The sequence below is a fragment of the Teleopsis dalmanni genome, chromosome 2, assembly GCF_002237135.1.
Source record: "Teleopsis dalmanni isolate 2A chromosome 2, ASM223713v2, whole genome shotgun sequence".
NCBI lineage: Eukaryota > Metazoa > Arthropoda > Insecta > Diptera > Diopsidae > Teleopsis > Teleopsis dalmanni.
The window spans coordinates 197,420,212-197,434,048 of record NC_051847.1 but is presented as its reverse complement, the minus strand read 5'-3'; the positions used below and the strand labels follow the sequence as shown (position 1 = coordinate 197,434,048).

The 13,837-nt window shown below is 25.9% G+C and overlaps 1 protein-coding gene across 2 annotated transcripts in view; it reads left to right on the top strand.

Annotated features, from left to right (window-relative positions):
- LOC119683515 (platelet binding protein GspB-like) overlaps positions 1-13,837 on the top strand; it is a 40,700-nt gene that overhangs the window by 26,388 nt on the left and 475 nt on the right. Inside the window, exons 2-10 of one of the 2 annotated variants that reach the window (XM_038097219.1) lie at positions 8,861-8,936; positions 9,547-9,613; positions 10,325-10,438; positions 10,799-10,889; positions 10,960-11,130; positions 11,212-11,381; positions 11,445-11,558; positions 11,648-11,838; positions 12,650-12,739. In XM_038097219.1, coding sequence (XP_037953147.1) covers positions 8,861-8,936; positions 9,547-9,613; positions 10,325-10,438; positions 10,799-10,889; positions 10,960-11,130; positions 11,212-11,381; positions 11,445-11,558; positions 11,648-11,838; positions 12,650-12,739 — 1,084 coding nt within the window. Of the gene's footprint in view, positions 1-8,860; positions 8,937-9,546; positions 9,614-10,324; positions 10,439-10,798; positions 10,890-10,959; positions 11,131-11,211; positions 11,382-11,444; positions 11,559-11,629; positions 11,839-12,649; positions 13,187-13,837 lie in introns of those variants that run through there. The other variant, XM_038097220.1, reaches the window with a different exon arrangement.

The following is a 13,837-nucleotide window of genomic DNA, read 5'->3' as shown; positions in this document are numbered from 1 at the left end:
GTATTTTAGTGAAATAAAAAGTCCTGCTGTCATACACGAGCAACGCAGCAATAGTAAAACTCCTACGAATAATCAAGAAAATAAATTGATTAATAACAACTCTAAAGATTCCGATATAAAAAATTCCAAATCAAAATCAAGTTCCAAAAGTAAAAAATTAAAAAATAAACACGACGAAGTCAAAGCAACTGCCTCCAACTCTAACTCGATGACGGATCGTCATAGACGTTATTATGGCGGCGCGGGGGCTGGGCTGGGAACTAGCAGTGGCCTCTATGGCGGCACCAGCACCGGTCGTTACCAAAAAAGTTCAACTACTGCCTCAGCTTTAGATCGTCTACGTTCAAATTTAAGTCCTATCGGTTCGTATTATAAACCACTAATGCGCACATTCGGCAAGCACGTAGGGGATAATGACGTTAGTATACCAAAAATTGTCTTTAATGGATTTTAAGTTTCGAAAAATTTTATATTTTGGAAGTGAATTTATATGATGCAGAATTTATTAGGTATCACCATCAGAAGAATGAAACTAGAACAGCTACGTTAAAAATGGGCTCATTTTATAATTTTAATATTAATGAATCATTAATTTTTATAGTTGATATATTTACATAGTTAAAATTTTATTAGTTGGGCCGTTGAGCGATGGCTTACATTTTGTGAGAAATTATTTGCTACTGGATATTTGTATGTATGTTTGTGAAAAACAAACAAATGTATCTATATAAGCAGATTGTTTTGCAGCCTTTTAACTGAATCATTCGCTAAATTTACGTTTATTTTGAAAATATTTCTTTATTATTAAATTTTTTTTTTTTTTTATTTTTTGCTTTATGTTCGACATATTTCTCTGTTTTTAAAATAATATGCGAAATTGTTTTGTATATATTTTATTTATTATATACAGTGAATTAGCTTTTCTATTTTTATATTAAAAGTTATTTTAAACATTATTTTGTTTTGATAACTGCATAAAATACACATTTTAAAAATGTGCTTGGTATTAGAAATTTAAATATAATTTTTTTTCAATATTACAATTCCATATAATTTGTAAAAAAAATAATTATTAAAAAAATAATATATAGCACATATTTTTATTCTGAAAATATATAAAATTAATTATTGAGTAAGATCCTAACATCCTAACAAATTAATGTCAGACATGACATTATTAATTATTGAGTAAGATCCTAACATCCTAACAAATTAATGTCAGACATGACATTATTTCTAATCTTCTTTAAAGGATTAATGACAAAAATCTATACATAGTTATTATTTTCTTCAATATTCCCAAAACAATTAAAAAATAGTTATAGTGAACTTCTATCTTTTAGAGAAAAAATTCAAGTCCACTAATCGTTCAACGCCCTACAATCTTTAATAACCATAATGATATTGTCATTACTACTGACAATATACTTTACTATGTAGAGTATTCTAAGCTTAAATTATTAAATATTTTTAGGTTATATTTGGATTTAGTTTTTATATTTATTTTGATTGAAGCGTGTGTCTAAAACACTTAATGTTAGTCTGTAGAAAAACTCAAGTAGCACAAAAAGTGCTGGCAAGTAGCACAAAAGATGAAAAAGTACTAAGTATGAATTGTTATAAACTCTTAAATTAAATAACATTCGTATTAAAAAACTCCATTTGTGCCTGAAATTCTCTTGTTCCCGATATCTATTCATTTTTTAGAATTTTCTTTCTTTTTTGTTTCCTTTATCTACTCTCTTTTTTGCGCATTTGTCTTCCTTTAATATCTTGCTAAGTTTCTATCAATTTAGGACTTCCCGTTGTTTTGTTTTTAATTTCTTTATCTATTTTATTTTGTTTTGTATTTTGTCTTTCTCTAAGAACTTACTCTTTTTCCATCCATCTAAGCGCTCCATTATTCTTATTGTATCCCTCTTCTTTCTTTTCCTCTCTTTTTGTCATGCCATCATTTTCATAGTTCATGGTATATATGCTTTCAATAATTTTTTCTATATTTTACTCAGTTCCTTTCCATCAAAATTAAAGAAGGAATTATAATTTTAATTATAGAAATTTTAATTATAAAAGCTTAAATATTAATTTTAATATTTACATAAAAAACAATATTTTTAATTTATTCTTTTTTTTATAACGCATTTATGAGATAATGAATGTTGTTTATTTAAAAAAAATTTTTAGAAACTATACAGAAAATATAATATATAGATTTAGAGAAATAAATTGGAAATATTAATGAATTTTAATATAATAAAATTTAATATTTTAGCTTAAAAAAAAAATTATTTTGAATTATTAGAAAGAGTCGAATAGCAAAGAAACGACAAGAACAAAAATTTAGTTAATGTATTGGAATATATTGGCTGAACATACAACAATGTTTCGAGTATTGTCAAGTACTCATAATCAGTGGTTTTAGGATAGATTTGAATCTATTTAATTAGTTTATAATCCATATATAATTTGCAATATATTTATGTTCAAAGTAATCTAGGAGTTATAGTCACTAATATTCTATGATAATATATTATTAAATTCTTTAAGGTAAATAATATACACTATAAATGATCAACTAAAATGCATTAAAATATTTTTTCAGTTGAATAATTCCTCTATATATAATAAACTTTTAAAATGTTTGTTGTTTTCTTGACGCATCCATATTTTGGATAGGACAGGTTCATTAGAAAATATTCTTTTTAAACGTGGGCGTTTAGTAGAAAACATCTATTCATTTTCAAATTGAGAATCGCTACCTACGGTCTCTTTCTACTAAAATTTATAACCCTAATGTATGTATATATTTATCAGATCTAATAATATATCGAAATGCATAACATGGTTTTCTTTAAATTTAATTTCATTGATAAGATGCATTTATTCCTTACCATACACCCAATCTATTATTCCGTCACTGTGCTTAATTAATTATTAGCTTAAAATTTACTTAAACATTTTTATATATACACATTTATATATAAAATGCTATATGCATGTATACACACATATATTTACCCACATACTTTGGCAAGTGTTGTGCGTTTTGATCGCAATTTTATTTTGGTTTTTATTATACATTTTGAAGGTCGTTTCAGGAACGCTATATACAATATAGTCTAGCTAAGTTTACAGGTTTTAAATTTTTTATGCTAAATAAAAACATAAATTAATGAGATAATATATTAATGATCATAAAGGCAGAAGAAAATGCTTTTACACTAATTAAAAATGTTTACATATTACTTTTCTTATTGTAGAATAATGTTTACGAATTTATCAAGTCTAATATATTTTTGCTTAGGAATTAGAAATTCTTCTTTTAATTACATTATACCTTTTTATATATACATGGTATTTTATACTATAATAATTTCTGGAATATTGAAATTCACTTCCAAACTATGCCGAAACTTGAAATCATTCCAATTAATTAAGTGTTATGCTTACAAAACAATTCTTTTACTTTCCAAATACCAGAGAACACATATTGATAGAGATAAGACACCTGTAGCTGGCACAAGCAGCGGTAAACAATCGACCATTAGTCGTCTTGAAAATAAGTACTCAGATATTTTAGATCGCGTGGGTCGACGAAAGAATCACGATGATGATCGTGATAAAACACTTGAACCAGATGAAAATTATAATCCCTTAGCGCGTTCAGCTACAACACACCAGTTACGTGCCAGTGGCAAATCTAAACTCTCCTCAAGTTCCTTTAATGCAGCGGATCGTAAAGAACGCACACCATATAGACTCACCAAAAATAAGACAAATCGTTATTTGGGTGATTCCAATGACAGTGGTTATCTGACAACCGCTAGTAATGGAGGACGAAGTGATTTAACATTGCTAGATAATAACTATCCAGTTGATTATGGCAATAGCAGAACTGCACGTACTGGTCGAAATTATGGTGGTTATGGCCAAAGACATTTAAATGATTATGAGGCTCTGGAAGCTGGTGGAGCTACGGGCTATCCTAAATATGAACGACAAAATGACTATAATGCAACATATCGTACACGTAATGGTATTGGTGGAGGTGATTATTACCATACTGGACGTGATAATTATAAAAGTCGCTATGAACCGAATGATGTATACGGTGATCATGAATATGCCGCATCTGCCGCTAATACACGCCGTAATAAGACTTATGGTCGCAATAAAACTGCTGAGAATTTAGTACCTGCTTTAGATGATACAACAACAGCTCGATCTCGTTACGATCAGCAAAACGATGATCGTCCATTAAACTCCAGAAATCGTTTTGCGCATCGTCGTGCACAAGCAACGTCTGGTGTTCAGCGATCGGGTACACAAGGTAATGTACTGGATGCTGAGGAAGTAGAACTTTTACTAGATGATCGTTCTTCAGCTGATAATGCTGCAATTCTAGCACTGCTACGTGAAGACAATCAATTTCTAGAGGCTAAAAAGTTTGAAGAACGTATGCGTAAGCGAAAGGAATTAAGAGAGCGTATGGAACGTTATGAACAAGCGGAAACCGAGAGAAAAGCACAAGAGCAGAAGAAAACTGAAAATGCACAAAACAAAGTAGAAAATAAGGAAAACCATGATGCGAATAATAATCACACAGAAGCGAATACAGATACAGATGTTGTGGATGCAAAGAAAAACAGTAGCACGGATGCTAAACAGAGTGCTAAACCAACAAAAGTAACTAGTCCAAGCTCAGATAGTGATACAAGTTCCTCAGAGACTAGCTCAGAGGATAATGATACTAGTACTAAAGAAATAACCACTGCTAACAAAACTACAACAAAAACCACAACTGATTCCTTAAATAACACAACAATCACTAACAAAGACACTACCTCACTTACAGTACCAGCAGCGACAACAACAACTTCTACATCAACAACCACAACAACTAGCTCGACTGCACTGAGCACTACTACAACAACAAACACAAGTCGTTTTCTCAAATCAGATCGTAACAATAATGATCTCTCTAAATATCGTCCATATGCGAGCACTAAAACTACCAGTACACTTGGTAGTGGTGGTGGTCTTATGCACTCATCAAGTTCTGGTGCATTAGCTTTTGGTGGCATTGGAGAACGTTTGGCTGCAGGACGTGCACAACGTTATCAGCCTGCAGCTACATCTCGAACTGCTGCTGTATTGAATGAATTCGATGCTGATACGCCTAGTGGCAGCAATAATCGTTATCAACACTATAATAATTTGTTAAGTAATTCCTATAAATCGCACCTTTATGAGCCATACAATTCAACCTATGGCAGTGGTAGTGGCATTGGTAGTCGTCGTACTGGTGCCGCTGCTGCAAGTGGTGCATCTTCATCCTCTTCTGCCTATCACCGTCAACAAATGCAGGCATATCAACAGTATCAACAACAACAGCAACATCAGCAACAAATGTCGATGTTATCGAAAAGTGCCACATCTGCGGCACTCTTCAATAGGTCACGCATTCCAAAAACTCTCTCAACATTTGTAAGCCATTATTTTTTTAATTCTCTTTTGGGATATTTACTATATTCACTTTTTAAGCTTTGCATGATTTGCATATATGCTTTTATAGATTTTGAACGCCAATTCAAGCTTAACAGATTCTCATTTATATGTACATCAATCTTTGAAGTCCACCAAAAGTTAGAAGATCTGAGAGTGTCATTAAAAATTGGTTAACGAAAGTTTGACACAAATACTCGTATACAAACATAATTGAAGCAGTGGTTTATTTAGAAATATTTATCGATTTAAGGAATTATATGTTTAGTTGAATCTGGTATAACAACTTAGTAGGATGTCTCTCTTTTTTCCTATATAATATTTAAAAATAAAATACTATAATCACCTAATCGTAGGAAAACATTAGATACTATCTTTATGTATCAAAAACGTAGTAAATAGCAACAACAAATTTTTATTATTTTTAATTAATTGTATTTTTGGCCAACGTCATAACTGACCTTAAAAATTAAATTTAATTAGTTAATAATATTTTTCCGAAGTTAATTATAATTACTTTTTTTTTTAAATATATTCATATTCAATTGTTTATCGAACATTTCCTTTTTCTAAATTTTTTCTTAATCGATTATTTATGGTGAACATTATATTAGTTTGATTGGTCGATAAATTATCGATTGTTATTGTTTATAATTTTATCGACTTTGCTTTCATATATTATGAAGACTTGGTTTTATAAAAGTCGCTAAGTTGTTATTAAAGATCAAAAAAATTTACTTATATATATTATCCTTACAAATACAATAATTACTATATATGTTCATAAGAAGGCATTTTCGATTTAAGTGAATAATAGCATGATATCTGCTTTGTTTAAATAAAATTATAATAAAAAATTTATACTGATTTTAAGTTCCTGCTGAATTTGATGCAAATATTGAAGCTGCTGTGTTTTTGTTGTTGCATGAAATAAAAAACTGCTGGATATATTTAAATTTTAATACTTTTAGGTAAATTTTTTATATATATTAATGTACATTATACCTTTAATTTTTATAAAATATAATATCACTTATAGTTTTTAATAGTATATATACATAATATTATTTTCTATTTCAAACTTGGGTTTCTCTTAACATATACATTATATATATTCTTATATATTTCTTGTGCTAATATATATATTAAATTAGTGAAATGAGATTTAATATAAACTTATTATTATATATTTATTTATTTTATAATGATTTATTAATAAAACCCTGCGCTTTAAAGTACATATCTTTACATCGTATAGAATGTTTAATCTTCTTTATGTAGGATTTATAGATTTTCTTAATAATATATGAGAGAATATAATTTTATATTTTATATATACAAAAAATGCGTTAACTAAAGGTTTTATTTTTAGTTTTTCTAAATATTATATAGAAGTATTTCAATATATTAAGATAATATAATATATTCTATTATATTAATATATTATATTATATTAATATATTATATTATCGTAAACATTACATTATTTTGATTGTAATCGATCAATTATCGCTTGTTATTATTCATAATTTTATTGATCTTACTTTCATTTATTGTAATATATTAATATAATATTATATATTAGATTATAATATATTTTATAGTTGCTTTTAACATAATGTATATATAATATAATATATCTTTTTAACATAATATATGCTTTTTGATTTTTCAACTCATCCACGCCTTTTGCGTTGCTATGTCTTTAATATATAATTATAGTTTATATTATTAATATAATATAAATGTATTTATAATACAATATAAATATATTCATATATATTTATAATATAATATAAATATATTCATATATATTTATAATATAATATAAATATATTTATTAATATTTATAATATAATATAATATATTTATTAATGTTTAATAATATATTTATATATAATAATATTATTTATATTTATTATTATAATTTATATTTATATTTATATTTATATTTATATTTATATTTATATTTATATTTATATTTATATTTATATTTATATTTATATTGTTATAATATTATTTATATTTATTTATAATAACATTATAATATATATTTTATTTTTCAAGTAAAAAAATATATATTTATTTTTATTTCTCCTTTTTAGATTACAATTTATATATCTGTACTCGTTACTCGATAATAATAAAATATTATCTATAAATTATTATTATCTTTTAAATAACAGTTACAGTAATTTCCCTACATTATAAACTAAATTTATAATCATATATTATATATTACTATTTAATATTTGCTAATAAATTATTATATACAACAATTTTTTTCTTAATAAAAGTTTACAATAATTATATTTTCGTTAAATATTAACACACTTGCTATAGTTCCTTCCCCCTGCTCTCTTATATTTGACTATCTTAACGAAATCCAAATAATTATGCACTTAAAAAATAAAAAAATAAAAATAATATTTATTTGTTTTATATGTTTTATTTGAAAACTCAATATTTTTTGGTTGAACTAATATTTAGTGTTTTTGTATGAACAAAATAACATATTATTTAATAATTTATTTATACAAAAAAAAAAAAAAATATGTACAAATTTTTTTGTAAAAAACCAAACAACAAAAAATTTGTCCGAACTAATTTTCTTATCGAAAAAACGATACGTATTTTTCTCGTGTTTTTTTCTGATTATGATTGATGATGATGATGGTTATCACAATGATGAAATTGATGTATTGGGTGATATTGGTGATTGGTGGTGATGATGTTGCTGAAAATGGAATTAAATGGCTTTGCTGTATTTTATGATGTTGTTCCTGTAAAATTGTATGCTGTTTTTTTGGATGGTGTGGTGCAACGTTGGATTCCTGCTGCTGCTGTTGCTGCTACTACAACTGCAATTTCGCTACATATGATATTATTGTAATGCTGTTGCTGATTGCTGTTAATGAATTACATCTTGTGAACGACAAACAATTGGGAATTTGAATTGAATTGACTATGCTGTTGGTTATGCTGTTTTTTTGCCTGAAAATGGTATTTTTCTTTTTTCTCTTTCTTTTTTCTTTTTCTCTCTTTCTTACAAATACAACCATGACTGTACCCAAATCATACCGTGCTATCTACAAATACCTTCAACCAATCGACTTCAACGCAACTGCAACTGCCACTGTTCCTGTACCTGCTCCTGTATGCTGCTTCTGTCTGCTGCTGCTGTTCCTGTCACCACCAACTGCTGCTACTGTTCCTGTTCCTGTTCCTGTTCCTGCACCTGCTACTGCTACTGCTTCGTCAAACACCACATCCAACGTTTGCTGCTACATCTGAATCTTCCGCTATATATTGACCGTTACCAATTCGTCTCGTTTATTCACTTGAACATAAACAGACAGCAAAGCCGATCATTCAAGACGATACAGATGGGCATTTAATATATCACGCCGGCGACATATTGCATCATAGATGTTCGTGACAACTTTTTGTTTTACTTTCCATTTTCTTAGTTTGTTAATTTAAAAATTTTTTAGTAGAATTTTTATTTAGTTTTTAACTTTCTATTTTCGGTACGCGCTAAAAAATAATTAAAAACAAAACCAAAAATCTAATTTTATAACTAAAATTTCTATCTTCATCATATTGAAAAATGCTTATAAGCGAATTTTTCAGTCTGAAGAGGAGGGAGGAGTACACATTGTTTTTAATTATTAATTTTTATGTCGGACTTATCATTTAACAATCGTAACTATTTATTTAAAGCTTAATTATAATATCAGTTTATATATTTTTTTCGATAATTCTAAAATTGAAATTCAAATTTAAAATTTTTTTTTGATATTTTGTTTTTAATTTTTATATTTAAATTTTGTAATTTTTGTCACAAAAACTCGGGCGTTTCTTAATTAAATTAAAAATTTTTCGTTCAATACACTTTGATCAGAAATTAAAAAAAATAAATGATTTATATGAGTACTAAAAATATTTTCATATTACAAAATTAGCATTAGTTTTAAAATTATGAGTTACAAAATATGTTTATATCTGGACTACAAATTTGTCTTTCTTACGAATTTTCAGATAAGATTATGGCAACTTTGGGCGAGGGTACCTTTGGGCGTGTCGTGAAAGTGAAGGACATGGAAAGGTATGTTTAATTAAACATCTATAAAATTAGCTTTAATTACGATTAATTAAATACATAATATAATTTAATATAATATGATATTATATATGTTATAATATAATATAATATTATATATGATATAATCTAATATAATATTATATATGATATAATATAATATAATATTATATATAATATAATGTAGTATCATGTATAATATAATAAAAAATAAAATATATAAAGTAATAACTGTAATAAATATAACAATTATTCAATTTCAAAGGGAACTAAACATGCTGGAGTATAAAGAAAAGATTGAGCGCTTCCTATGTTCTATTGTCTACCTTTTCTCTTTCATCAACTTATGGTCTTCCATATTAATTTAATAAACAATATTCTATATGCATATAGAATCAAATTTTATGAATAAAACTTACTAATATAGAATTATATATAATAATAATTATAATCTAATAATAATCTGGTAATTATAATAAAACATTATTGAAAGAAAATATAAAATGTATATAATATATAACATAATATATATAATATGTATAAAATATATATATAATCTATATAAAATATATATTATAAGTGAGTATATATATAAAATAATAAAAATAATAAAAAAAATAATAATAATAAATAAATGAAAAACATTTTTATTTTATATTTAATACATAATATGTGGTTTTTAATATTAAAAATAACATTTTTTTTCTACCTTTGCAGAGATTACTGTATGGCATTAAAAATTATTAAAAATGTGGAAAAATATCGTGAAGCCGCTAAACTCGAAACTAATGTTTTAGAGAGAATATCACAGAAGGATCCACATTGTGATCAGTAAGTATTAAATAATAATTTTTAAACCAAATCCTATCCCTATATAGAAGTTAGAATAATTCAAAACGTTGACAATTTTAAGATTGGAATGAACTATAGAAATTTTGTTGGCAATAATAATATAAAATATTCCAACAATATATCTATACTTGTATACCCTTTTCGGATCAATAACACTCAGTGATTATGAGTCCTAATAATAAAAATTTTTTTTTTATTCGATGCTAATAACAATTCTCTGTTAGTGTAAATAATTATTAATTCTTCTAAAAATATTTATAAATTATGTCGTATCAAAAAAAAAAATGATATTATAATTAATTGCAAACTAATTTCTTTTTCTTTATTATTTACTTTCAGTTTATGTGTTAAAATGGTTGATTGGTTTGACTATCACGGCCACATGTGCATCGTTTTTGAAATGTTGGGCTTGAGTGTTTTCGATTTCTTGGTAAGTTTTTTTTTTGAAATACTTTACTCATTCATATTAAAAATTAATATCTAAATATTCTTTATGTTAGCGTGAGAACAACTATGAACCGTATCCATTGGAGCAAGTACGGCACATGGCCTATCAATTATGTTATGCGGTCAAATTTTTACATGACAATCATTTGACACATACCGATCTTAAGCCAGAAAATATACTTTTCGTTGACTCAGAGTATGCAACACACTATAATCATAAGCTAGTAAGTATTATTATAGAAAAAAAAAATTTGTATTTAATTTTAAATTAATTAAAAAATAAATTTTTTTTTATCTTACAATAGAATTGTGAAGTGCGACGTGTCAAAAACACTGATGTCCGCCTTATTGATTTTGGTTCAGCTACATTTGATCATGAACATCACAGCACAATTGTTTCAACACGTCATTATCGTGCACCAGAAGTTATCTTAGAATTAGGTTGGTCACAACCTTGTGATGTTTGGTCTATTGGGTAAGTTTATTTTATTTATTTATTTTATATTATTTTTTGAATAATAAAATTTTATTTTAATAGTTGCATTCTATTTGAACTGTATTTGGGTATTACACTATTTCAAACTCATGAAAATCGCGAACATCTTGCCATGATGGAGCGCATACTTGGACAAATTCCTTATAGGATGGCACGGTAATGCAAAGCAAAACACGCTTACAATTATTTACGCGCAGTTTACTTCATGAAATTTGATTAATTTGTAGTAACCATACTCTTTACAGCAAAACTAAAACTAAATATTTCTACCACGGTAAGTTGGATTGGGATGAAAAGTCATCAGCTGGACGTTACGTTCGCGATCATTGTAAGCCATTATTCAGATATCAAATGAGTGATACTGAGGATCATTGTGAACTCTTCGACTTAATTAAAAAAATGCTTGAATATGAGCCATCCCAACGTGTTACTTTAGGTAAGTGTTTATGTTCTCATGCTAAAAGTACTAAAAAAAAGTATTTAAGTGTTTTTAATAATATTACAGTATTTAATAATCGTATTCATGTATTTATTGAGTACTTAATAACATAACTTTTTTTATGTTAGTCCTATAATAATATAAACAAGTGTTTCTATAAAATTCGTCTTATTTTGTATGTATTTTTTAACATATTGAACAACTGAAATGGTTCCTTAATGAAGCTATATTATTTTTAATTGAATGAATAATAATTATAAAAAAAATTTGTTTAATTTTTTAATTTAATTACAATTAATAATTATTTAATATTTAAAATAAAATTTCTCGTACCTGAGAACTGTTTTTCTTTATATTGTGTAAATAAAGTTAATGTTTTCAACTATTTTGAAAGGTAGGCTTAGTACATTCCTAAAATACAGTAAGTATTTATGTTAAATGTGTCAAAGGAATCATTTCAGTACAGCTTGATTTTGTAAAAATAATAGTTTGAAAGTAGGTTCAAGTAAGTTTAATACCGCAATTTATCAAAATATATTTGAAGTTAAAATAATATTCTGAATCTCTAAAGAGAGTACTCTAGATAAAAGAACTCTAGATCGCAGCGCGTAATCTCACATATTAATAAAAGACCAGTATTGCCTAAACTATGATAGAATTAATGAACGTAATAAACTATTTAAATATTATATATAATAAATTCGTTTTGAATATAGAAAAGAAGATATCACTATCTTTCGAATGATTCAAAATTTTTTTTATAATTAAAAACTAATTTATATTTATATTTTCTTATTCTCTTTAATAGGTGAAGCCTTGAGGCATCCATTTTTCGAAAAACTTCCACCTCATCAACGTATCGGTGATCTTGGTAACACTAAACAAAATACCTCATCAGGTAGTAGCAGCCGTGAGCGTTCTCATAGTTTATCCAGATGAGATTTAGCACGATTTGGTTACTGCTAAGAAGTTCAAAGGTTATCACAGCAGCAACAACAACAACTAACGAGACAATTATAACAATAATAGAGTAATAATTAGAAAATTTGATGTTTGTTAGAACACCAACAGAACATTAATAATATTTGATAATTATTAAACAGACATAAAATTCGGTCTGTGAAGACAAACTTAAAACAGCTGCTACTTAAAAAATATCCAAAACAGTATATTTATAAAAAAAATTATTAAAGTATATTGTAAGCTAATAATATATTTTATATTCTATGTTAGCTTTTTTATGTATCATTTTTTATGGACATTTCAATATCTTTTAACTTCATCATAATTTAATTCAGTAAAATACTACTATATACTACTATATATTTTTCTCTATGTTTGTCCTTCTGTTATAAGAAGCTAAATAAACTAGTTACTTATTAACAATATATTTTACTAATTATAAAAAAAATCATTGATTAAATGTTTCAATGTTTTAAATTACATTTATTCAGTTTTATGTTGCAAATTTAACAACAAAAAATAATTTCAATTTATTTATAATTTAAACAAAGTTATTCAAATTTTAAGCATATCAGTCAGTTTTAAATCAGTAATTTTATATATATTTATATAACATATATATCAGTATGTTTACCTAACCATATGTTTTCCTATATAATTTTGTTCCTGTTTTATTTAGCACCCAGTGTAGCTGTTGAGTTTTTTTTCTTTTTTTAATATAAAAACCAATTAATGTTTATAATGTCTATGGAGTTTTAGAAATTGTTTGTTGCTCATTTACTTAAAAGTGCTTCAGTCTCATAAATTTCATTTTAATCGTAATAATATGAAAGAAAATTGAAAGCAAATATAGCATAACCAAATCGTCTTAAATATACTTAAAATTTAATACTTATAATTATTTTTATATACATATATATTTATAATTATAATTAAAATTATAAAAATATTGTTACAATTTTTTGTAAAAAGTGTGCAAACAGCTCATATATATTTTGTATTTAAAATAGCAAACATAAAAACAATTTTTTAA